Source organism: Loa loa, assembly GCF_000183805.2.
Source record: "Loa loa unplaced genomic scaffold supercont3.2, whole genome shotgun sequence".
NCBI classification, from domain to species: Eukaryota; Metazoa; Nematoda; class Chromadorea; order Rhabditida; family Onchocercidae; genus Loa; species Loa loa.
Genome location: NW_018108182.1, coordinates 539,792 through 561,736, shown reverse-complemented (window position 1 = coordinate 561,736; position 21,945 = coordinate 539,792). Strand labels below are relative to the sequence as shown.

Here is a 21,945-nt window from a genome sequence, read left to right as displayed (position 1 = left end):
CGATTTGTAACAGTGTCATCGTATGGAAATTCCCGAAGTTCAGTCCGGCGTCTAGGGACTACCCCGTAACACACGCCCCTACACACTGCCTCATTGGCTGCGCGGAAGTTGAGGGGTGGAATGGGTTTTCATAGTGGCACTTGGCAAAGAAATATAAACCAGTAAGGCGCGGCAACTGAATGTCAGAACAGCAGAGGTTAGGCGGGAGAAGTTGGAAGTGCAAGTGGGAGAGGAAGGTCGGGAGGATATGGTTGAGCAGCTGGGGGGCACTGGGAAGAGGGCGGGGGGATCAAAGAGTGTGGAACGTTGACATCTGAGGGGTTTTGAACTATTTGAAATTGTTTGTTGTGAACTTGAATGTAGATTAAAAGTCGAAGTATTTTGTTGCTGCTGACTTTACTTACAAAGGGAAAGGACAAGGAGGAATGACTTGGAGTGAAGGAGTAGGACCGACAACTTCATCCTCATCATCAACGCAAGTCGAGAGCGGAGGAGTTCCACATACTGTCATTCCATTACGTGATTGTCCGCACTTGGTCGAGGTAGTTTTGATTGCTTTTACTATTTATCGAACAGTGACTTATGTGATGGTGATTAAATTCTAGTGGGGATTTTCGAGATACGTTTGATCAATGTTATGAAAGCTCGGAACTGAGGGAACAGCCATCACTGATTCATACATAATGTTTGTTTCGTGAAGTAACGTAGTATAACTTTAAGTTGGGTTTTTGTCGAAATCTTAATAATTGTTTGCCTGATTCTCTGGAACAATAAAAGCATATAGGAAATATAAAGTGGGGGTAAGATAATGACTGGTAAAATTGGGTTACCTTTTACATTGTTTTTGGAATGGGAATTCAGTGGAGATCAGACGACGCTATCCTACTGTGGGGTAATAGATGTTGAGAGATCTAAACACACTGCAATAAAGAACTTCATTTTCAAGGATTCTATAAATGTGTAGCGGATATATCAAAACTATTTGCTGAGAGCTTCAAGAAACATTTGCGTATTCTTGATGAAGTTGGAGTTCTGCCCTTATTGCATAACTTTTACTATCAGTGTGGTTGTTTGTTCCCTTTCAAATAATCCTGTCGCTAAATTTATGTATTCGAGAAGAAATTAATTTGGTGGTCATGACAGTCTGCACTGCCTGTAGTCTCAGTGAGTCTCCAAAAATTATTGTTCTCTGTTCTCATTAGTCGTAATTCCAGATTAGCGATCTTCCTGCTGAAGGCGTTAATGCACACGCATCTTGTTCGGAATGCCACTCCAGTGTGGAACAGTGGGTTTGCTTAACTTGCTATTCGGTTCGTACATTCTTTATCGAGACAAGCATGATTTATCTAGGAATGTTGATGTTATCTTATTAGCCTAGCATCGGAAAAGATTTTCAAGTTGTTGAACTGAGATTGCGGTCAGTTTATTTGCTGACGACAAAACATGTGACAGTAATTTGTTATAAAATATAGGGAATAGGGAACGTTTGGTTGTTGAATACATTGCATTTCCATGTTATGGTCTGCTTTGTACTAGAACAGCCAGTGCAATAATCTCCAAAAATAAATAGTGTGATCTGGAGACCGCTATATTTAATATGTATTGTGCGTATAAAGAATAAGCTTTTTATTTTATTTATTCCAGGTTAACTGCAGCCGTTATAATGCTGGTCATGCAATCGATCATTGGATACGTACTGGTCATTCTATGGTGCTGAGTCTAACCGATCTTTCGGTCTGGTGTTATCCATGTGAGTCTTACGTACACCACGAACGACTAATTCCTGCAAAGAGTGCGGCACATCAGTCCAAATTTGGTATTCCTACTCCAGAACAAGGAAGGTCAGAATCTGAGAATCCTGGCAACTAATTAGTCCTCATCAGACCTCACCAGATTAATTGATAGTGATAATTTCATAAGTAATTGGTAGTGTCTCATGAATAAGACCCTGCTTATTTTGTATTTTCTTTGCTCTTCCTTTATTGATATTGGGAGCTGGTAAACATTATGGAGAACAGATGCACACTGTTCCTTTCACGTAAGCTTCTTGTTGGGTATTCTATTATATTTTCGCACAGATTGTATGAATGATGTTTAGTTACACCTCTGTAATGAGTTTTGACCTTTGCATTTGTAATTTCTAAATCCAATTCATATTAATGCAAAAATAGCAGATGTATTTCCAGCTTGTTTTGGAAATGTCTTTGAATTTTGGGAATCTGGACATTTCAAACTTCCCTTGTACTTACCTTTGTTCATTAATAACACAAGTGAAATACATTGGTCAATAAATTTTTAATGTTATCATACCTCATGACGATCATCGGGAAGAATTTGGGTTATATATCGCTGACTTCTGTATTGTTGGTAAAGAAGACTATTCAAGAAAAAGGGGTTTTTTACCTACCCTCTTTTTTGTCAGAAGGGAACTTATCAAAGGAATTCACTCATTTGCTCGGTTCTCGATGTTTTAATCTTACAAACTAGTAGGTTAGTTTGTAAGATAAATTACTCCAGGATCGAATTGATTACTGAAGTTGGTTTGTAAGATGAATTGCTGAAGTATCTTTCATTGTTCAGTCTTGTCCGACAGATCGTATATCCAGGCCCACGCAACTCTGAGTGAATGGTTTAATAGTGCACACAAACCTTTCTTTGATAACTTCGGTAGTCCACATTCGGCGGTGAAAAATTTTGTTCTGCTTCTCGGGTTGCGCAATATGCGGCATTGGGCCATGTAAATGAATGGAGCCGGTTTCGGAATAGGTACAGAATAGCAATACTTACGTTGTACTGATAATTTGTTGCTAGTGGAAACTGAAATGAACCTTTAACGTCTCAATAAGATACCCTAACCTCGTTGCATTTGCGTTGTGTCGGAGTTTTTTCGGTTGGTAACTACGGTTGATTGTGCAAAAGGCTTGTAGGCTTTGAGGTATTTTCTTAATACAGATAAAATCAGTGAAAAGATATCAGCGAGTAACAAATCGGTATCGATCACTTTTCTAGGTATAAAGTCCTTGCAGAGAGAGTTAAGGAGATTTTGTTGCATGCTGTTAGTTAACAAACCAATAAGTTCGAACTGATTGGCCGAAAGTTCTTTACAATTATCGACGTCGCAGATGAATTTGATTATCAGCATGAGTTAAATTACAACATCTTACAGTACGAATTGAGTAATGTCGACAATATCGAAATTACTTTTATTCTAAAATTTCCAATATCAACATTACTTTTGTGCTAAAATTGTTCCTTTTTATCAATACTTTTTAAATTTCTTTTTCACCTTTTTTTCCAAAAGTGTTCGGACTTTTTAAAACGTCCGACTTTTCCGTCTAACTTTTTAAAACCTATGGTTGTTTCGTGCGAAAGGTGTTCGATGTAACACCGGTTACGAAGAACTGTAACGATATCTACTGTAGTATTATGTTTATGTTACATAACATTAGGTAGTAAAATGTATAGCTTATGAAATGCTCCTTAATGAATTTAATTAAATGTTAAACTCATTAAGCGGTACACGTGTCTGAAAATGACTCACTATCTTGATTAATTAGTGTCCCCTTTCATAATGTTGTACATTTTAAATTAGTTAGCTAATAAAATCTCAAATAAATCCAGTAAGTTTCAGATTACAATGAATGCTTAAGGCATGTCGCGTTCGTTGCCTGGGTGACCGTTATTGGTTAAGCATGAAAAGATTTATACCTTGTTAGCTGTCTAATATTTGGCAAGCTCAACAGCATTTTTATTAGCTAATCCATCTATGTATCAGTGGATTGCATTGAATTAGCAGAAGTTAGTTATATATAAAGCTTCTTTTGCAACACGAAAATATTGTAATTTTCTGAGATGTTATCGCAGATGTTATTTTGTCAAAACTTTTTACTTCAAGTGAGAAAAGTGACAGCTTCAAACGGAACACTCCTTGATTCTTTTTCCTTGATTTCACATGCAAATACTTGATCTCCTACTTTTTTTCTTAAACTTGAACTTAATTTAACTAAGATCCTACCAAGAATATAGCTTACTTGTTAAGCTTAGCCTTGAACAAAAGAGCATTTGTTTCAAAGGAAAAGTTGAGTTTATTAAAGCCTTTGAACGTTTTAGTGACATTTCAAAATTTGTCTATTCTTAGGCTAGATTTATATCATTTTTGAATAACTTTTTTCGAAATCTGTAGACTTATACCTTAATTTCAAATAACTGCATCCATGCTCTGGCCAGATTTCGCACCCTGTAATTTAAAAATGATGCCCAGAAAGTTTCCAATGTTCAGGAAATATTGGTATGTACATATATTTCCATTACTTTTGTTATTATTCATATGAACTTCTTACAAATGCTTTTTATGCTTTGTTTCCTTTGGAAGTTAAAACCCCAATAATTTGCCTTATCCATCCTATGTAAAGCCAAGATTTGTGTGATGTTCACCATTTCATTTTAATTTTAGGCCCATTATCCCTTGGACCAAAATGAAGCAAGCAGTAATAGCTATTTGCAAATTTTGGAAATTCTTGCCTTTTTTCCAGTTCAAGTAATGCGTTTGAAGCAGTACTGAGAGCAGAAAATGCGCAGTTTACCCGTACATAATGAATCAACGACAGCGGAAACAATTCGGTTCAGCAGGAAATCTTGCTATAAAAGGTGAAATTTCCGGTTTCTTAAAAATTGGCCTATTTTTTTTTATCTTCCTATTTCAATGGAACATCTATAAGCAGTTTACTGATCCAATTCCGGTTCATTCCTGGTATTAAATCTTTTGGTATTTGGTAACATATGTACTCTCTTTGCACTTTTTTCAAGCCTGGGATACTGTGGCTGCCAAGTGCTTGTCCAATTTGAAAGTAGTAGTTTAATCATTTATCAAGAAATGACACTGAGTGCTACAGCAGTCCTTAGCCCTTTTGAATATGTGTATATATTTATCTTTAAGATACAGCGATGAATATTTGGATTTGATTTGATAACATTTTAATAAATTTAAACCTTAGCACTAATGATGAAAGTAAACAACTTTGTTCATTGTTACTTGTCCAGTACTTGTCTATGACGAGATTTAATCTCTGCAAAAGTTCTAGGTACAGGCTATGTGAGTTTCGATAATACCTCATGCCATAGGTTGCAAAATGTTCTATCATCTGCAGCAGTGATGCCACAAAGACCAGCCACACGCCGGACAACGTCCACGTCCACAACTACCACAAGGACAACACTTCGAAAAAGTGGCAGCATTGGAAATATACGCAATATGATCACTTCCTCAGTCCCATCAATCAAGACTACTCCAAAAGAGTAAGTCTTTAAACCTACTGAATTAAAGCAAATAACTGGGCTTCAATTACATCTTGAAAAAAGTTTTTCCATCAATGTTAAATTTGCAACCTCTATTAAACATTCAGGACGAGAACATGTTCATGTCGACAAAGTGATCTTGAGCAGTCAGCAATCCATCTACAAGAACAGTACACGAGACAACTGCAACAGCAAATTTATCTTCTGGAACTTGAAAATAACTACTTGTAGGTTTGAATTCATTTTCTTTATAAGTGCATTTTAACTCAATCCCGAACTGTTGAGAAGTCTAGTGTGTTTTTTCTTTTTCCTGTTTTATTCATGACTAATTATTCAAATGTTGTTCTGATTTCTTCATCCGCATCGCTGAAAAATTGTTGTTGCAACTGTATTCACTGACGAAGATTATCTGTCATTCGGAAAAAAGCATGAATTTCAGCAATTCCTGAATAATCGCTGCGTGATTGATATCTTGCAGAAAGCACAGTGGTGGGAAGGCATCTCGAAAAAACGATGAGAATGATGATTCGTATCACAGTGATACTTCACCGCCTTCAAGTTTGACCACAAATTTAGTCGTACCACGAGAACGAGAATTACCTAGAGCTAGTATTTTGGAAGATGATAAAGAGAAGCCATGGAGAGCAAGAAAAAGAGTTTCGTATGCGGAACCTGAGGTGACAGAAACATCTACTCCTTCAAATAGCTACGATGTAAAACCATCGTTATGTACAGCCGACCAAGCTGAATTATTGCATAAATTGGAAGAATCATATCAGGTCATTTATTGTGTATTAACATTTGTAATTAGAAAAACGAAACAAAAACTGTTATCCAATACTTGTTTCCGTGTTTTCCACAGTTAATACATACAATTCAGTAGTGAAAGTCATTCTCGGCGTTTGATTTCACCGTCTTTTACGGATAGCTTCAAAGTTGATAACCGAACTCTTTTAGAGGGAACGAAAACTCGAGGAACGCTTGAAACAAAAAACGACTGAAGTTGAGAGGATTGCTTACGAAAATACCCAATTATCAGATTACATCGAGGAGTTGAAAATGAAATTGCAAAAGAGTGAAGGTTGGCACCTGATCGTTTTACATCTGTCCAATAAGTACAGTAACCATTCCCCTATTACATGCCGGATATTGATAAGCTTTATCATATCAGCGATAAAGACATAGCTAAATGCTATCCATTTCCGATAGCTGATAGTGAACAGTTTTAGTAGGAATTGCTTGAAGTTTTCAATAGAATGTCCTTTTCAACAGTATCCGGTTCTTATCTGCCTTATGACCTCATCGTCTATTTCGGAAGCAACCATCTTAGTAACATAACTACCGCTTCAAGAATTCCTTATTAAATTCTTAAACACCAAGTTTGGGTATTGATTGAAATTGATTACGGACTGAGCTTGAAAATTTTACGTACTTTAAAAAGATGGCTCCTTTTTAAAAATCACTTAGCTAGGCTTCCGTCTAGACTTTATTATTTCAACAAAGTTTTACGAAATGTGTTTGATGATTAAAACTGAATTCGAAAATTAGTGCTAAAGTCATCAAATGTATTTAAGAAAATTTTGCAAGAGACAAACGTGCACTTATGGAAGAAGTCGTGGAACTACAAAGAAGACTTGATTACCTTACGCCTGCGTTGGCTGATAAGGTTTTGTTAGTACTTCATATCTTTTGGTATAGACCGAGAAGTAGTAGTTATCGTTTTATCATTTGGCAGATGTTATCATCATTTCTAAAAAGATCTATATAATGACAGGAATCGTATGTGGCAAAAATGGAAATTGAAAAAGACGAGTTGGCTGATAAGTTAAGACATGCAACCAATCAGCTAAGCGAAGTACAGGTGAATGTTACATGAGAAGTGCTTGATTTTGTAAATTTATTGGGAAAATCATTAGTTGGACTACTGCTTAATGTTTGATAAGATTTGCTAATATGTGAGCAGTCAAGCCTTACTTCACATTTCAATATTTCAAGGATACGTTCCTGTACAATGGGAAGCTCATTTATTGACTTCCCATTAAATTCAAGAAGTGTGGAAATTTTTGGAATGACCAATGAAAAACAGCAAGATAAACTAGTTCAATTGAAATAAAATGTTTATAGTGAAAGATGTAATTGATAAACAATAGCTGAAGTAGATTTGCTGATAACATCTATGGAAACTTGTGAATTCAATTCATTCATCCTGGTACTAATCTTCCTCAATGCTTTTCGTTTAGATGACGATTGATGAAAAAAATCGAGAGGAGAGGACACTGTTTAATGTTGAAGAAGAACGGAAAAGTGAGATTGATCGACTGTTGAAGACAATTCGACATTTAGAAAATACGCTGGAAGAGATGGAAAATAAGGAAGCATCACTGATTGTTAGTGCATTATTCCTAATTTTTTTCTGCATTATTCCCCAATTTTTTTTTTTCATCATCCTTTCTTAACTTTATTAGCAGCAATAAACTGATAATTTTAAATTTATTTTAAATTATATCATGTAATATCTCACGTGTTCTAACATACCTCTTTGTATGGACGAAGCAGAAGCTCACCTCTAAATGCTACTAGTTTGATAGCTGAGTTGGCACACATTAACACACGATAAGTAGTTCAATGAATTAAATTATCCAAGTACTTAACTTTGTTCACAGTTCAGGAGATTGCATGATAAATGAACGGTGGGAGGAATTTTTTTTTTTTTCTAGAATGAAATTACTTCAATGAGGCGATCGCTGCGTGAAGAACAATTAACAGCTAAAAAGGATAAAGCCGTTGCTGAAAAGGTGATCTTAGGGTTTGCTTTGCTTTCGCTGTTAACTGTCAGGTATTCGATGGAATTCACAAATTCTTTGCAAATGAAGATATAAAAATACGAATTTTAAGTCAGTGACAATTTTCAAATTATAGGCCTTGGAAGAAAACAGTGCTTTGATAAAAGAAAACTCACATTTATCAGCGGAAATAACACGGTTGGAAATGAGGGTGAAAACTCTCAATCAGCAGATTGACCTTGCACAAGAGAAAGAGATTAAACCAGCAGAGATTGCTTCAGTTGGTTTATTTTCTAGAATTTCAGAGCATGAGGAATCTGAATGTCGGAAATTTTGTGGATATTTTGTAAGCTCAAAAATATCTTTTTGCGGAAATTACATCCATATTTTATTGCGCCAAAGTAAATGATTATAGTTGAGAGAGTCAGAAAAACTGCTGAAAACGGAACTACTGAAGGCAGAAGAAAGGTTACAAACGGAAAAGGAACGTGGTCGACGAGTTATCCTAGAGGTATGCTTTCTGAAATTCATATCCAGTGAATCCAGTTAATTTTTATGGAAATACTGATGGTTGATAGTTAAATGCTTAAATGCTTTAGAGATTTAATACAAGAACTGTGAGAATTCAAATCATCTACATCTTGTTGCACTACTTCAGCTGGAGCAATATCGGAAGACTGAAGAAGGCGCAAGGGAGTCTCGTGGAAGAATGCAAAAGGAGCTGGATGCTTTAAAAGCATTATCTGAGTCAATGTCTAATGAAAACAAATCTTTGAGACAAGAAAAAATTATTCTTGCTGAACGTTGTGAGGAATTACTAAAAAAGGTATTTTATTCCGACCAGTTTTTTTTATTTTATGGATCTTATGGTTTTTCGAAATCTATTATCTGATTGTAAAATTGAAATCTATCATTTGCTTTTCATCTGGCTTTTCAGCGGGACAACCGAATTTTAACAAAAAAAATTTTTTAGGGGAATACATTAACAGACAACATTACGAGTCTTACAGCCGATGCTGAAAGTTTAAAAAAAATAAATTCCGATTTGCATCAGAAGGTATTCTGTTCTACTAAAATAAATTGAAATATCATAAATTAAAGAAGTCAAAATAAAATATCCAATGAATGAAGGGGAAAAGAAGTATCATCGCAGTAAAAAGGATATTTACAAGAGCAAAATCGTGACATATTGAGAAAAGTAAACTTGGTGATTTACACACTTTTCCTCAAGTGAATATAGAATTCATCCTAAACAGTTGCTTTAATTTAATTTGAAAGTACAAAAAGCAAAAAAAATCCCTACCCATTCAACAAAGCTTAGTGTCAAACCAAATCTGAATTAAATAATTCAAAGTTTCCAATCCATCTTCCTTTTCTACACTATAAATTGCAGATAAAAAATCAGGAAAATGAAATGCGAAAATGTAGAGAACATTATGAAAGTATTGAAAGGAAGTACAAAGAGACATTTCAAGAACTCGAAAAACAGACCGCAATGCGACAAGAGAAGTAAGTTCCCCTAGCTCGCCATCTCGCTAAATTCAGAATAAATCACACAAAGAAATGTTCCATCGTTCAATTCAGAATGTGTACGTACAGTAGTGCGATCCTAATCATGACCTGCTTGAAAATGAACTATTAGCTACACAATTCAAGTGTTACCTTGACCATATGGCATCATGTCATTTGCAATGTAAATCTGAAAATTACATTAACTTAAGGTCGGAAGAGTACGAAAAATTAGCGAGACGTGTGTTAGAGCTTTCTGATTCTGTAAAGGACAAGAAACCAGCATCATCCAGCGTCGCGGCGCGTCCATCTAAACTGCCGACACCGTGGCCCGACAAACCCTTCCACGATCAGGTAATCTAACATTCGGTATATACTGAACATTAGGAATAATCTTTTTTTTTATTTTTAATGTCTCGCACTAATTTTTGATGCAGTTTGGCCTCTACGATAAAGACCGGTCATTCTTTACTTGTTCTCCGAAGCAAATTTCCACAAATTTCGGTCGGACAGTTTTAAGGCTATTATGAAAAAAATTCCGCTAATTAAAACAATATTTCAGCCACCTCCCACTCCTGAATCATCGGCAACTGTCCAGCAGACCAGCAAACGAATTCAAATCAATGAAAGAAGAATGCCTTAGTTCATTTAATCGAATTCGAATTTTTATTAAATCGACTGCAACACTGCTTTAACTGCCACTAAATGAGTAATTACGAGTGCTGATTCCTTAGATTTTTATTGTTTGTTTCATATCTCAGCTACTACAAACATTTTATTACAAGACTAAATTCTGTGTAAAAGAAATCTTCAGTAAATAGTATAAGACTGAAACTCTTGTAAGATAACATAAATCAGCATAAAGTATCCAGTGAAGTGTAGATTTCAAAGTCATTTTTCAAAACAGTTTATTTTCCAAAAAATTTAAAAGGAAAATAAACAAGTCAGTGAAGAGCATTACATATGCAATAATACACATCAAATCTTGCTTCAAAAACTCTTGTAAGTGTTCACCGAAAGCTGTTTTATAAGTATCCGCAGCTGTTCTTTCGGTATGACCTGAAAAGGAGATGTCAAATTTGAAAGCATTATGTTCCTTAAAAAGATGAATTAGTAGGAACCTTAAACGAACAAAAGCAGTATAACTTTTTAAGTGTGAAAGTTTCCGAAAATTCATTGGGACTTTCTATTGCTGCAAAGCGAGTCAGAAACAAAACCATCGAAGCAAATTTCACAACCGTGCGCATTAACAATACATTAAGTTCGGAAAAAACAGAAACTTACTTCTGCCAACATATACTCCTCATCAGCTAGTAACTCCACCAACTGTGCAGATCCATTTACATCACTTTTTTCAAATAGAGTGACTAGCATAACAACAACTGCAGTGATATAACGAGATCTTATTTCAGCGAGTTTCTTGGTTTCTTCCTGAACGATACTAAATTCAAGATGTTGAGTTGGAATGGAATTTCTCAATCATTATAAAAGTAGTGCCTGCAATTCCTTTTAATCTCAATGATGGCGTTTTAAATCCTAACCAATGACCCCAGCATCAAGTAATTACAGATTTCCTTCAAGACGTCATAAATTTGGTATGAATACTTATTTTATAAATAAGATCGAACATCCATCACTGTTACCTCATTTAATGTTTCGCTCTCTACTTCCTTAAATGTCATCCAACCATGTGGAAAGCGTAGCACAAGATCGAGCGCTTCCATCGCTGCCTAAATAATATATTCTAAATCTAATTTGTAGTTACTTGAAACATTCAAGAATGCACTGATAAAAAGAAAAACTGGCCTCACAAGTAAAAGACTGCCTCTCTAATTTATTAATGCTGCAACTATTAAGGCAGTTATCTGCAGCATTGTACAAAGTAAGATCACAAAGCTAACAGTGGTGCTCTGTTTTGAGGCATTTTCATATCTTTGCATTTGTTCATTTGCCCGCTGATGTATCACTTCAAACATTATCCTTTGTTGCATATCCATTAAAGTTCCCACGTCATCTGCTGAATTCTCCAGGATTGATGGTACTGAACGTTGAGACTGCTTGAACCATTCATTGAATTTCATCAAAGCATTCTAAAATATCGTAACCGTGTATAAGGTATTAGAAAGCTAAAAAACTAAACTATAGAAAGGAAATTATGACGTTGAGGAAATATAGTGGTTTCTTTTAAATGATAATAACCCCAGTGAACGAAATCTAAAACTAACCAAGTAGCATTCATACGCTCTATATTCACTAGTTGCTCTTAAAAGCTTCGGCTCAACCGTATCATTAGTTTCGATAACATGAGAAAATGATTCCAATATTTTGTTAACCAATTTTTTTGACCGTTGCGCAAGTTTCTTTGCTTTGTCCAATTTATCAACATCTGGAAAATCTTAGCAAATTTTCAGAAGGTTTAATTCGTGATTCATAGCATTAGTACTTTCGTTTAATTCGTGATTCATAACATTAGTACTTTCCCAAAGATATCTCCTCTCGTAATGCTTTATTCGTTAGAAAAAGATTTCCTTACACCTCAAAATATACTGTGAAATCAGAATGCCATATTTCCATATGTAATAAAACTTACAAAAAAATTCACGCATTATTTCATTCATGCCTAACAGAGCATCATAATACGTATCACTACCCGGATATATTAACCAATTCCATGCATTAATTAACACATCATCTCTTTCAGATTCCTGTGGAAATCTAGAGGTTAAAAAGTGCAACAAGCTTGAAATTAAAAAAAAAAAAGATTATTACTGGTATTTAAATAAAACTGGTTTTCGCTCAAAACTTATATAAACGATTAATAATCAAACAACAGAATGCAAAAAAAGCAAAGGAAGAAAAAAAAATCAAAACTGATCACCTCTTCAACTACTGGATATCGAGCAATTATAGAATCAAAGATCTGTTTGCACAGACGAACTCCATCCATTTTTGCAACACAAGCAGCAGCAAGAACATCCTTCCGTACGTTCTCATCTTCTAATTCTGAAAAACAGTGAATAAGATGATAACCGAAACAATAATATAATTAGTAATATAATACAAATATATACACATATATACAATATATATATATATATATGATATATACAATATATACAAATAATAAAAAAAATATATAAGTCGTTATTGAACAGAAATAAACAGTGCTGTCATAATGTTAATAGAAGCTGTGGTAAAAGTGAATAGTGAATCTACAGAAACTTACTGCACATGAACTCAACAACCATCTCCTCAGCCAAGTCCAATGGTAACTTGCTAGCATAATACGGAACAATCGGATATAACTTTAATGAGATCAATAAACGAACATAACTGCGCATGATTGAATTGGCACTTTCTTCCTAAAATCGACAGATAAATCTTTTCAGTATCTGTACTTGCCTTACAATCACAGCCAAAAACCAACTTATTCAAATACATATGACTGGTGATGAAGCATGTTTCCAATTCAGAAAATTTGATCGAGTTTTGTAAAATTTAATTTTCAGAAAAACTAAGGAAGAAAAAGATGAAGTAGTATTATGATCACTACATCAAAATTGCCTAAAAGGGTTTACGATATCAGTCAAAGTATTCGATTTTTTCCTTTTATAGATTTTGTGGTAAAGCTATCTATAGGTCGGGTACTTGACTTTTTACTGATCAGCAGATAACAGCGTTTTTTGAATATGCTTCAAAACTGCGAAACATCTCTCGTCACGTTTACATAACAGCATAGAATATATGTCTATCTTGAAAGCGCCTGATTAAGGAAAAATACTCTTACCTGCACTGGTTGACCAGTGAATCGAAGAAGTAAAACAAGATGAGCCATAAAACGTATGATATGAGGAAATCTTTCTAAATCATCCTCATGTTGTTCCAGCCACATATCCATGGATGCAATCAGTGATAAGGAATCATCGTTCACTATGTGCCGATAAATAGTGTAATATGGGGATCGTTCAAGCTAAAAATAAGGATAGTTTAAAACAAATAAAAATGCAGACCATTACCATAAGCGCACTCTTCCACATCTTGAATTTAAAGCAAAATATATTAGCTTGCTGATTATGCTATTTTGAAATCGAATTTCAAATCAAAACAAGATTACTGCTTTCGACAATAAGAGGATGGCCTCTTTGGATTTAAAAAATATGTTCAAACATCTCAAAAGACAATGCTGGGATCTTGTTTGGTGAAGACAAACCGTAGCAATTTCATCGAAGATAGAATTAATTCGAAGATCGTCATTTTCAACCTCACGACCAATACCAACATCAAAATCGCCATTATGAGCGGTGGTGATTGCAGCATCCAAACGAGATTCAACAGCTGCATTAAGATAACACCAAAGACGATCTTCAGTACGAGGCGATAAAGATAATGCAGGTTCGAGACGTCCAGCTACTACTGACCACAGACAGGCTTCTACCTGCGACAACGATGTGCCCTAAAGCGTCAGTACATAACAAAAATATCGAATTTTTAATGTAAAATAATCAAGGATGTGAACGAAAGCTTGAATTATTACAAATAAAATAGCAAATAAATATAAAGTGTCACAAATCATATCACAAAGAATGAGCAGAAAACAGGAAAGAATCGTAGTTGGTACAAAGAAGAAATTTTCATTTCCAATATATTCTATTTACATGAATGATGGCTGCTACAGAACTAATTAACTTGAATTACAAGTAAGCCCTTAGCTGCTGAAAACTTAGCCGATTTAAACAGGTTCCGTTTTATAATTAATCTTTTCAATTTAATTTCTAATAAATCGACTTTAATAGAAAATTTGATTTTAAGTATAACTCACTTTAGAAACGATCTTATCAATAGTCCGCTTAACGAAGGCACGAGATCGGGCCAAATAATAAGATGCTTCATCTGTAGAAAATGGTGTTAAAGCAGCATTGCGCGACATTTTCCTTAGTTGTAGCAAAGGTACTAAAGAAAAAAGACCAGCTTTTTCCAACAATGAAGATGCCTAAATTATTGAAAATCAATGACCGAATGAACTGATTCATAACTCATTCATTTATCAATTTGTGAAGAGATCGGAAATGTAAATGCTTATAAAAGAAGCACCTCATCAATTCGACCACATCGCACCATTGTGTAAATTACGCTGAATACTCTGCTTTCTAATTCTTCATCTTTATTGTGTAAGCGTCCATGGAGCGCGCCGTCTAAATCCTGAACTTGAGACAACAGTTAGCCGTTAGTGACTGATTCTAAATTGATACCATGAATTCATTTCTGCTTGAAAATAAGCAGATCCTATAAAACTGAATATAACAGATGTTATTTCTCCAATAAAAGAATTCAATAAGATGTTAACTGGATGGTAGATGGCAATGATTACTACCTGCATCGTAGGGAAAAAGTCTGAAGTATCCTTTAGTATCTTATATCACAGCAATCAAAAGTGGAATGGGGTCAAACGCATCAATTACAGTATTCTTTGGAAAATGATAGTCGACTCTTATAAAGTACAAAAGTGGATAAAATTTACCAGATCACAAAGGTTTTCACCACGAATTCGAGCATGTAATGTTTCTGCTCTAAAATTATAATTTTAAAATGATTTTTTTTTCCTACTCTAATAATGTAAATAATGATTTTTAATTAAAACGATACAGGAATGAATAAAAAAGGAATTCTTTACTAATGTGTATGAGATGAAACTACTTCATGGATGTGGGCGTACTACCGTACGGTCAATTTTTGTATTTTACAATATTTCTATAATTAAAATTGTGTATAGAGAGAAAAGATAGAAAAATGAAGAGCTAGAAGCTAAGCATGAATGTTACACGGGCATTGTTGGTTTTGTTTAGTGTGAAAACTATTATTTATTGTTTGCTATTTAAATTATTTTGCTATGAAAAGTATTATTTGCTATTTAAAAACCTAGCAAAAGATGCCATATTGGTCTGGATTTTCAACTTTAATTGGTAAGGTCTATTCAGTCAGTTACTGAGCAAACAATCTTCGACACTACCACGCTGCTTATATATTGTTCAATTTATGTAAATATAGGTTAACAATTCATTGCACAATAATATTACAATAAATGAACAAAACTTCACCGTAGCATGCAATTCTTCTCGAGATATGCATATTCATTCGACAATTCAGCATTTGCCTCAGGTTCATTGTAGGCATTCTCTTCACACCATTCCAAAAGTACCTTAGAAAAGTTTGCAGGTAATGATCGATACCAAAAGGTATAAATAATTTAGGTAACTGCTGCTTCTTTTTCTCATACTTTCCAAATACAATTATCCCTGAGCTTAAATGCCATTTTTTTTCAAAGAATCTTTCAAAAAATCACCAGTAGCTTTCTGAATTCTACATCAGTGACTAATAGATCAGCAAGAATAGATCGCTTCTCCAAATTCTGCAAGAAACTGCAAAAATAAAAAAAACACCGAATTGGATAGTTGAATAATCTGCCCGTGAATTCAGCATGAAACTACCTTGTAATCAAAGATTAAAAAAACTGGCAACAGCTAAAAAAATTAGTAAAAAGATTATAAATTGCACGAGCTCGAAGAAATCTGTTCTAAAACACAAGTAGGTAGTTGTTTAAGATCTTTTTAAAACTAGCAAGTGCTTAGCTTCTTTTATTCGTTATTATATGAATAAATGCAAACTCGTCACGTAAAATTTACAGTCAAAAACAGAAATTTTAGACTTAACCTTTAGATCATATAACATCCGATTCATCTTGGCAAGATTTAACAACAAAAGATAGGTTTGCTGCTCGTTTAAGAGCTGCTGCAAAACAGATGTTAAAGTCGCCGTTTTCTCCGGTCTCATTGATACTTTTTGAAAAGCTGCTATCCCATCACCACATATCTGAAACCATACTAAGTAAGCGTCAGCTTAAAGCAGCACAATAATTTGCAAAAAAATCCGTTTATTCAAATAAGAATAATAGTAGTAAAATAAACATTAATGACAAAGTCGTAAGAAAATTATCAACTACTCCATAACCATTTTAAAATAAATTAAAATTAAAACTGCATACTTCATAAAACAAAGCAACTAAATCGGAAGACTCGTTAACATTCTCTGAATCTATGCATTTCGCTTGGAAATCTTCGAAAAGTGCTTGGGTAACTGAAAATAAACGTTGAAACGTTGAAAATCAAAAGATATGTGAGAAGTGATAATTAAAAAAGATCTATCACATCCCAGAGCTCCCAATGAACACAATTTTCTCTGACCAGATACGGAAATTTTTTGGATGAAGAGAAGGGAGTACTATAATACAGCAAACAGCTTACTAATCTAATAAGCATAACAATAAATTGCCAGTATTATAGCGCTAGCTTTTCCATAGTATTTTTTTCTTGTGACTAATAAATTTTCTCCTGAACAAAAATGAAAACATTTGCTTTATTCTTCAATTATTGATACGTCCAATGAAAGTTTTGCAAACAAATTCGAATTTTGGAGACCTTTCACCAGAAAGAAATCGTCATGCAGGAAGTAATACTGTGTTGTGCTCAGTGTACCATCAATTTCTTGCGTGGAACGCGAACTTCCCACTGTACTTATGGATATATTTCCATCAAATTGTGAATTATTCATCTGGAAAAAAAGAAACAAACATGGTAAAATAAACAAATGGAGTATACGAAATACCTTTCACGCACATTACATCACACATTTGCGGTATAATATGGGCATCAAACGTGATGCCATACCTACATGACTAGTATGCTTATTACTTACGTGAAGCATTTCGTCACACCGTAAAAAAACGTGCAAGTAACTTATGTAGTAACTTGCAACATGGCGCACGAATTTTATCGGAGTGTACTCCGATAAAATTAGGTTTAGGAAGAAAAATATAATCAGAATCACACTATCAAATAACCAATAATCTACCTATGAGAACAGTAATAATACTAATTATTGATGGCATATTCACACATCAAGCAAAGTACAATAGTTCCATGCCACCCAATATGCAACTCTTCTTCCATACGTGAACGACGACGCATTCAGAATGCCTTACACTCCCATGATTCTCTCTAATTTCACTCGTAATTTGAAAGGGAAGTGAAATAGTTCACGTCTCTCTGAGATTTTACTCGGGATTCGAAACGGAATTTGAAATGGATTCCCTCTTCCTTCCCTTTTTGTACGTTGAGTGATTACTTGGGATTTTAATGGAAGTGAAATGGAATGGCCAGGAAGAAACAAACAAACACTAATAAGATGTAATGACCTTAGATTAGATTATACTTTACTTTTTATGTGGCAATACAATCGTCAGAATGCACGGTTAAAATTTGAGTTAGCTATAGACGGTGATGTTCTAAGAATAGAGTGAGGAATGATTCGTGACTTTTGCCTTCTTCTTGAGTCGATTTCCACCGGGAAACCAATATCATTGTTAATTATAAATATGGATGGTCATTTTTTTGGTAGTAGCAGACATGTTTTATAATGAGGAACAACAATGAAAATTAATTCGAATGATTTGTTATTTGTTGTTCTTAAATTCTTGCCATACGTATGACATTTTAGGTCTTTTGGTCGGACATGCTCTCCAGCACTCATTCACTAATTCTCTTAGCCAATGTGGAACTGTCGATGGTACTGCTGAAAATGTAAAGGAGAGGAATAACTCCTGCGCGATGATTTTGGTTTTTTTTTTCTTTGAGACAGAAACAATGAAGTTGAATAAAATAATACGAATTTAAATCGTAAAATTTATGAGAAATGAGCTCACTTGGACGAACATATGGATTTTTGGCGATATAATCGAGCACATTTTCATCCCCGATTGTCTCATATGGCACATTCATCGTCAGAACTTCATACATCAAAAATGCAAATGCAAATACATCTGATTCAAATGTCAACCGTTTCGTTGTAAGAACTTCTGGTGCAAGCCAACGTTTATTTGGTAATTCATTCGGATTTATTTCTTTTGATCTGAATTGACTTGACCAATTAGGTAATTTAAATCCTCTCTTCAGTCATTGAAATAAGCTCATATAAATGCTTTGTGTAAGAAATAATGTTCAAAACATATGAATCCGTTTTATAAAGCAATTAATTCGTCAGCGCAACATATCATTTCAGAAATTTTTTTCTTTTTTCAAAGATTTTTCAATGTTTAGAATAATTTTTGGAAGTTTACTTCGTTCTCACAAGAAAACAAAAACGAAAGAATTTACTTGGCCATAACCGCATGATGAAATCCTCCAATGTAGTAAATCGGTTTGGCTGTTTTATGATCATTTATATCAACAAATATATTTTTAGCTCTCAAATTCCCATGAATGACGGAAATCTTTTGACAATGATACAGAGTATATGCTATGTTTTGCAGTATCTGCTTCGTACAAAAAAGGTTAGAATTTGAAGAATTTCGAATAAAAATGCTTAGGATGCTTTAGGCCTTAATCCTAATTGATATTTCTACCGAATAAGGCCTCTTTGTACTGAATATCATTTTCGTAGACGAATTTCAAAAATTTGCAAATATTCCAAGAATTGTATTGCTCCTGTAGATGCTTTAAAAAGGAAACATTGAAAATGAACTTTTATTCGTGTATCCATATCGACGGTATTCTTTTCAAGGTACTGTAGTAATGAGCCTTTCTTGCACAGTGCATAAGCGATGGAATAAGGTCGACCAAAGACCATAATTGCTTCAACACTTACAACCGATTCAGATCCAATTTGATGTCGAATTGTACTTACTATGTGCAACTCCTGAAAAAGCAGAACACTTTGTTTAATTGACTGAATTGTTACTTCATCAATACATATAGTAGGGTGGTTTGAGAGTTAGCAGTAAGAAAACTCACACTTGACCATGCCTTTCGCCGGATTTTGTTGGGCGGGTAAGATAATGGAACTGTTACGGTATTATTCATGTTTACGTAATCAATTTGAACAAACTTCTTGCAGATATTTGAAAAGTCATGCAAGAATTCTCCACGAAGTCAACACGTCGAAAATTCAAATAAAATGACAGAGATTTGGCTCATGTTAATCCTCAGGAGGTGGCAATACACGTCTTTTTACAAAAAAGTTCAAGTAGCTTGTTGCACAAATTGACGATGTTACCCTGAATATATCGTCGAGTACCGCGGCAGTACAGTCATCCATTTCCTTCAGAATGATCGGCCGTTCCGTCATCGTTTTAATTAAACCTTTTTTGGTTAAATAACGAGTTGCTTTATAAATCTGAAACTCAACCGACCGAACTTCGTCATTAATTGAGTAACACAGATACGCAAAACATCGGCTTTCATGAATAGAGGAATAAATGGCTTAAAGGATGAAGAAAGCTTACTGTTGATCTTTCACCTTTGCATACCAATTCACCAATATTGATCTCCGATTTGTCTTTAATTTGCATATTTAGAAATGAGTATTCGGTTTTGAGATAACGGCATCCTTGACATGGTAATACTGGATCTATTAGACTTACATCACGCTTTGTATTTATCTTCAAACTGTTAACCTAAACAGGGAACTTGATTAATCAGCCTACTTGAGATTTGACTGATTAAAGATACCCTGTTATGTCATGTGGGTGTACAATTCAAAAATCAACAGATACTAAGTTTATTGGATTATCCGGAAAGACTTTAAATTTATCAGATTGTAACTTGTAAGATTTTTTTAACTTATAATGTAAAATTTGAAAATATATATGTATATGTCGATCTATATGTTAGTTTTATATATATATATATTTTATGTTAGTCTCAAATTTTACAGATTTTACATCTTAACAAAAAATAATTATATGAAGTGAAAATAACGAAGGATCGATATGGATAAATCATAAATTATCACTTACATTACTCTTTTGATACGAATGAATTAATCCTAAAACTGATCGATTCTGCAAAACGGTTTTTTCAATTCGATAATAATAATTCCTATCACCTCGTATCTGCAAAAAATTTTGAGAAAAGTAAAGCAATAGGAGGCGTACCTAAACCAATATTTGCAAAAACGGGACCACAATATTCCACTTCTTCTGTATCTCATTACTTCAATCTAATACGTATTATTTTGTGCAATGCTGTCATATGCAAACTAGAATTTCAATTAAAATTCGAATTTTAGCACATATTTCTAGTTTGATGAGTCTGGGAAATTATTACGGAATTACTGACCTGCTTTGTTTGACAAAATTCGATGGGAAAATGTACTGCAGGATTACCAGGTTCATTTGATTTTACCGATAAACGTAATTTGTTGTCGTGACCACGGGCCAGAAGATAATCTCCTGAAAGCACTTTTTCCCTTTTTGATTCAGCTAATATATTTGCGTAATAATGCAAAAATTAGTGAGTTAAACAATCAATAGCTGTCGGCTTTTGTGACATCAAATCAAACAGTTTGTCGAGAAATTCTGAGTTTAGGAAGCAGTTCGACATGTCGAGAGTAGGAATTAGTTTAATTGATATTGTTGGTTGATTTAATTAATACCATTAATTGCTGAAGACAATTCTCATCCAATATTTGTTGCTGAGTGCTTTATAATTTAAAAAAAAAAAATTTATGCAATTTGAAGAAGTCATTCAATTTGCATAATTTAATAAAAATTAATGGAGGCATTTGAATTCCGGAATTGTTTTGGAAACAAATACCAGGTTTTTTGAGGAATTTTTGCTCGATGTACCATTCTGGAACTCGGCCCAAGTAGAAATCTATTTCCTGAACTGACATAGGCTCCGGCTGCACCCATTCCGAACGCGGTTTACCCTTTAATAACGCCATGTCCGCCGGTGTTGGCCACATATGCTTACATTTTACCTGCATTTAAAAATGATTGGAAGAAATAATCACCATCAGAAAAAGTGATGTTTGCAAAAAAAAACTTCAAATTTAAAGAATGCTTCGAAAACGAAGTCGTACGTTTGTATCGTCAGTGCCAATTTCCTTCCAAACATTCGAACCACCGGTATTTTCTCTATTTTTCTTGTGCTGTAAATAGTCAAGCTTAAGTTTTTTTCTCGAAACTTTCCATTTCTGTGCAAAAAGTAATTGGGAGATTTTCTTTTTTTAATATTGAGATTCTAAGAATAGAAACAAACCCCTGCATCCAACATTGATATATCGTTTCTGCAAAAAATTCTTTTTTTAAAATTTTGTTTTGAGATTAATTAATTTTTAAAATTCACATCATACATGTGAATAACACTGCGTAGGCCACTTGTTTTGGTTTTGTCATTTAATGCTTTTTACAGAAATTGAAGGTCGAAAGAAATACGGTGTTTCATATCTACATTAAATTAGTCTAAAGTATCTGCAAACAGTTACATCCGTGACATCCTTTGGTATATCATTCAAGGAAAATGAA

General features: G+C 34.2%; 6 protein-coding genes across 6 annotated transcripts; 2 read left to right on the top strand and 4 right to left on the bottom strand.

Moving 5' to 3' along the window:
• The first annotated feature begins 201 nt into the window (after positions 1 to 201).
• Positions 202 to 2,286, top strand: LOAG_02425 (hypothetical protein). Its single transcript, XM_003137963.2, has 3 exons — positions 202 to 542; positions 1,215 to 1,310; positions 1,645 to 2,286. Exons 1-3 carry the CDS (start codon positions 426 to 428, stop codon positions 1,867 to 1,869), a joined length of 438 nt encoding a protein of 145 aa, XP_003138011.1. The 5' UTR covers positions 202 to 425; the 3' UTR covers positions 1,870 to 2,286.
• Positions 2,287 to 2,569: 283 nt separating this feature from the next.
• Positions 2,570 to 3,052, bottom strand: LOAG_02424 (hypothetical protein; the record flags this gene model as incomplete). The annotated part of the gene is made up of 2 exons (XM_020446004.1): positions 2,570 to 2,817; positions 2,857 to 3,052. The coding sequence occupies 2 exons, from the start codon at positions 3,050 to 3,052 to the stop codon at positions 2,570 to 2,572; spliced, it is 444 nt and encodes a 147-aa protein (XP_020303601.1).
• Positions 3,053 to 5,152: 2,100 nt separating this feature from the next.
• LOAG_02423 (hypothetical protein) lies at positions 5,153 to 10,348 on the top strand (the record flags this gene model as incomplete). Its single annotated transcript, XM_003137961.2, has 15 exons — positions 5,153 to 5,295; positions 5,403 to 5,522; positions 5,774 to 6,074; positions 6,253 to 6,376; positions 6,870 to 6,961; positions 7,070 to 7,156; positions 7,536 to 7,682; positions 8,013 to 8,090; positions 8,215 to 8,358; positions 8,494 to 8,589; positions 8,737 to 8,904; positions 9,052 to 9,135; positions 9,472 to 9,587; positions 9,800 to 9,941; positions 10,150 to 10,348. 15 exons carry the CDS (start codon positions 5,153 to 5,155, stop codon positions 10,228 to 10,230), a joined length of 1,923 nt encoding a protein of 640 aa, XP_003138009.2. The 3' UTR covers positions 10,231 to 10,348.
• Positions 10,349 to 10,577: 229 nt separating this feature from the next.
• On the bottom strand, positions 10,578 to 17,198 carry LOAG_02422 (hypothetical protein; the record flags this gene model as incomplete). Its single annotated transcript, XM_003137960.2, has 18 exons — positions 17,060 to 17,198; positions 16,627 to 16,718; positions 16,296 to 16,454; positions 15,928 to 15,993; positions 15,683 to 15,783; positions 15,106 to 15,154; positions 14,679 to 14,786; positions 14,407 to 14,577; positions 13,798 to 14,040; positions 13,375 to 13,557; positions 12,814 to 12,949; positions 12,466 to 12,590; positions 12,178 to 12,292; positions 11,813 to 11,973; positions 11,489 to 11,677; positions 11,231 to 11,317; positions 10,872 to 11,018; positions 10,578 to 10,646 (listed from the first exon to the last, which is right to left on the bottom strand). Exons 1-18 carry the CDS (start codon positions 17,190 to 17,192, stop codon positions 10,578 to 10,580), a joined length of 2,334 nt encoding a protein of 777 aa, XP_003138008.1. The 5' UTR covers positions 17,193 to 17,198.
• An 895-nt stretch (positions 17,199 to 18,093) lies between these two features.
• On the bottom strand, positions 18,094 to 18,801 carry LOAG_02421 (hypothetical protein; the record flags this gene model as incomplete). The annotated part of the gene is made up of 3 exons (XM_003137959.1): positions 18,094 to 18,212; positions 18,343 to 18,548; positions 18,794 to 18,801. 3 exons carry the CDS (start codon positions 18,799 to 18,801, stop codon positions 18,094 to 18,096), a joined length of 333 nt encoding a protein of 110 aa, XP_003138007.1.
• A 223-nt stretch (positions 18,802 to 19,024) lies between these two features.
• LOAG_02420 (hypothetical protein) lies at positions 19,025 to 21,383 on the bottom strand (the record flags this gene model as incomplete). Its single annotated transcript, XM_003137958.1, has 7 exons — positions 19,025 to 19,123; positions 19,161 to 19,334; positions 19,692 to 19,811; positions 19,921 to 20,091; positions 20,434 to 20,529; positions 20,756 to 20,868; positions 21,233 to 21,383. The coding sequence occupies 7 exons, from the start codon at positions 21,381 to 21,383 to the stop codon at positions 19,025 to 19,027; spliced, it is 924 nt and encodes a 307-aa protein (XP_003138006.1).
• Between the last annotated feature and the right edge of the window lie 562 nt (positions 21,384 to 21,945).

Coding starts and splice junctions, on each gene's coding strand:
- LOAG_02425 (XM_003137963.2), top strand. CDS start 426: ATGACTTGGAGTGAAGGAGTAGGACCGACAACTTCATCCTCATCATCA. Junction 543..1,214: donor ATTGTCCGCACTTGGTCGAG/GTAGTTTTGATT, acceptor TCGTAATTCCAG/ATTAGCGATCTTCCTGCTGA. Junction 1,311..1,644: donor TTTGCTTAACTTGCTATTCG/GTTCGTACATTC, acceptor TATTTATTCCAG/GTTAACTGCAGCCGTTATAA.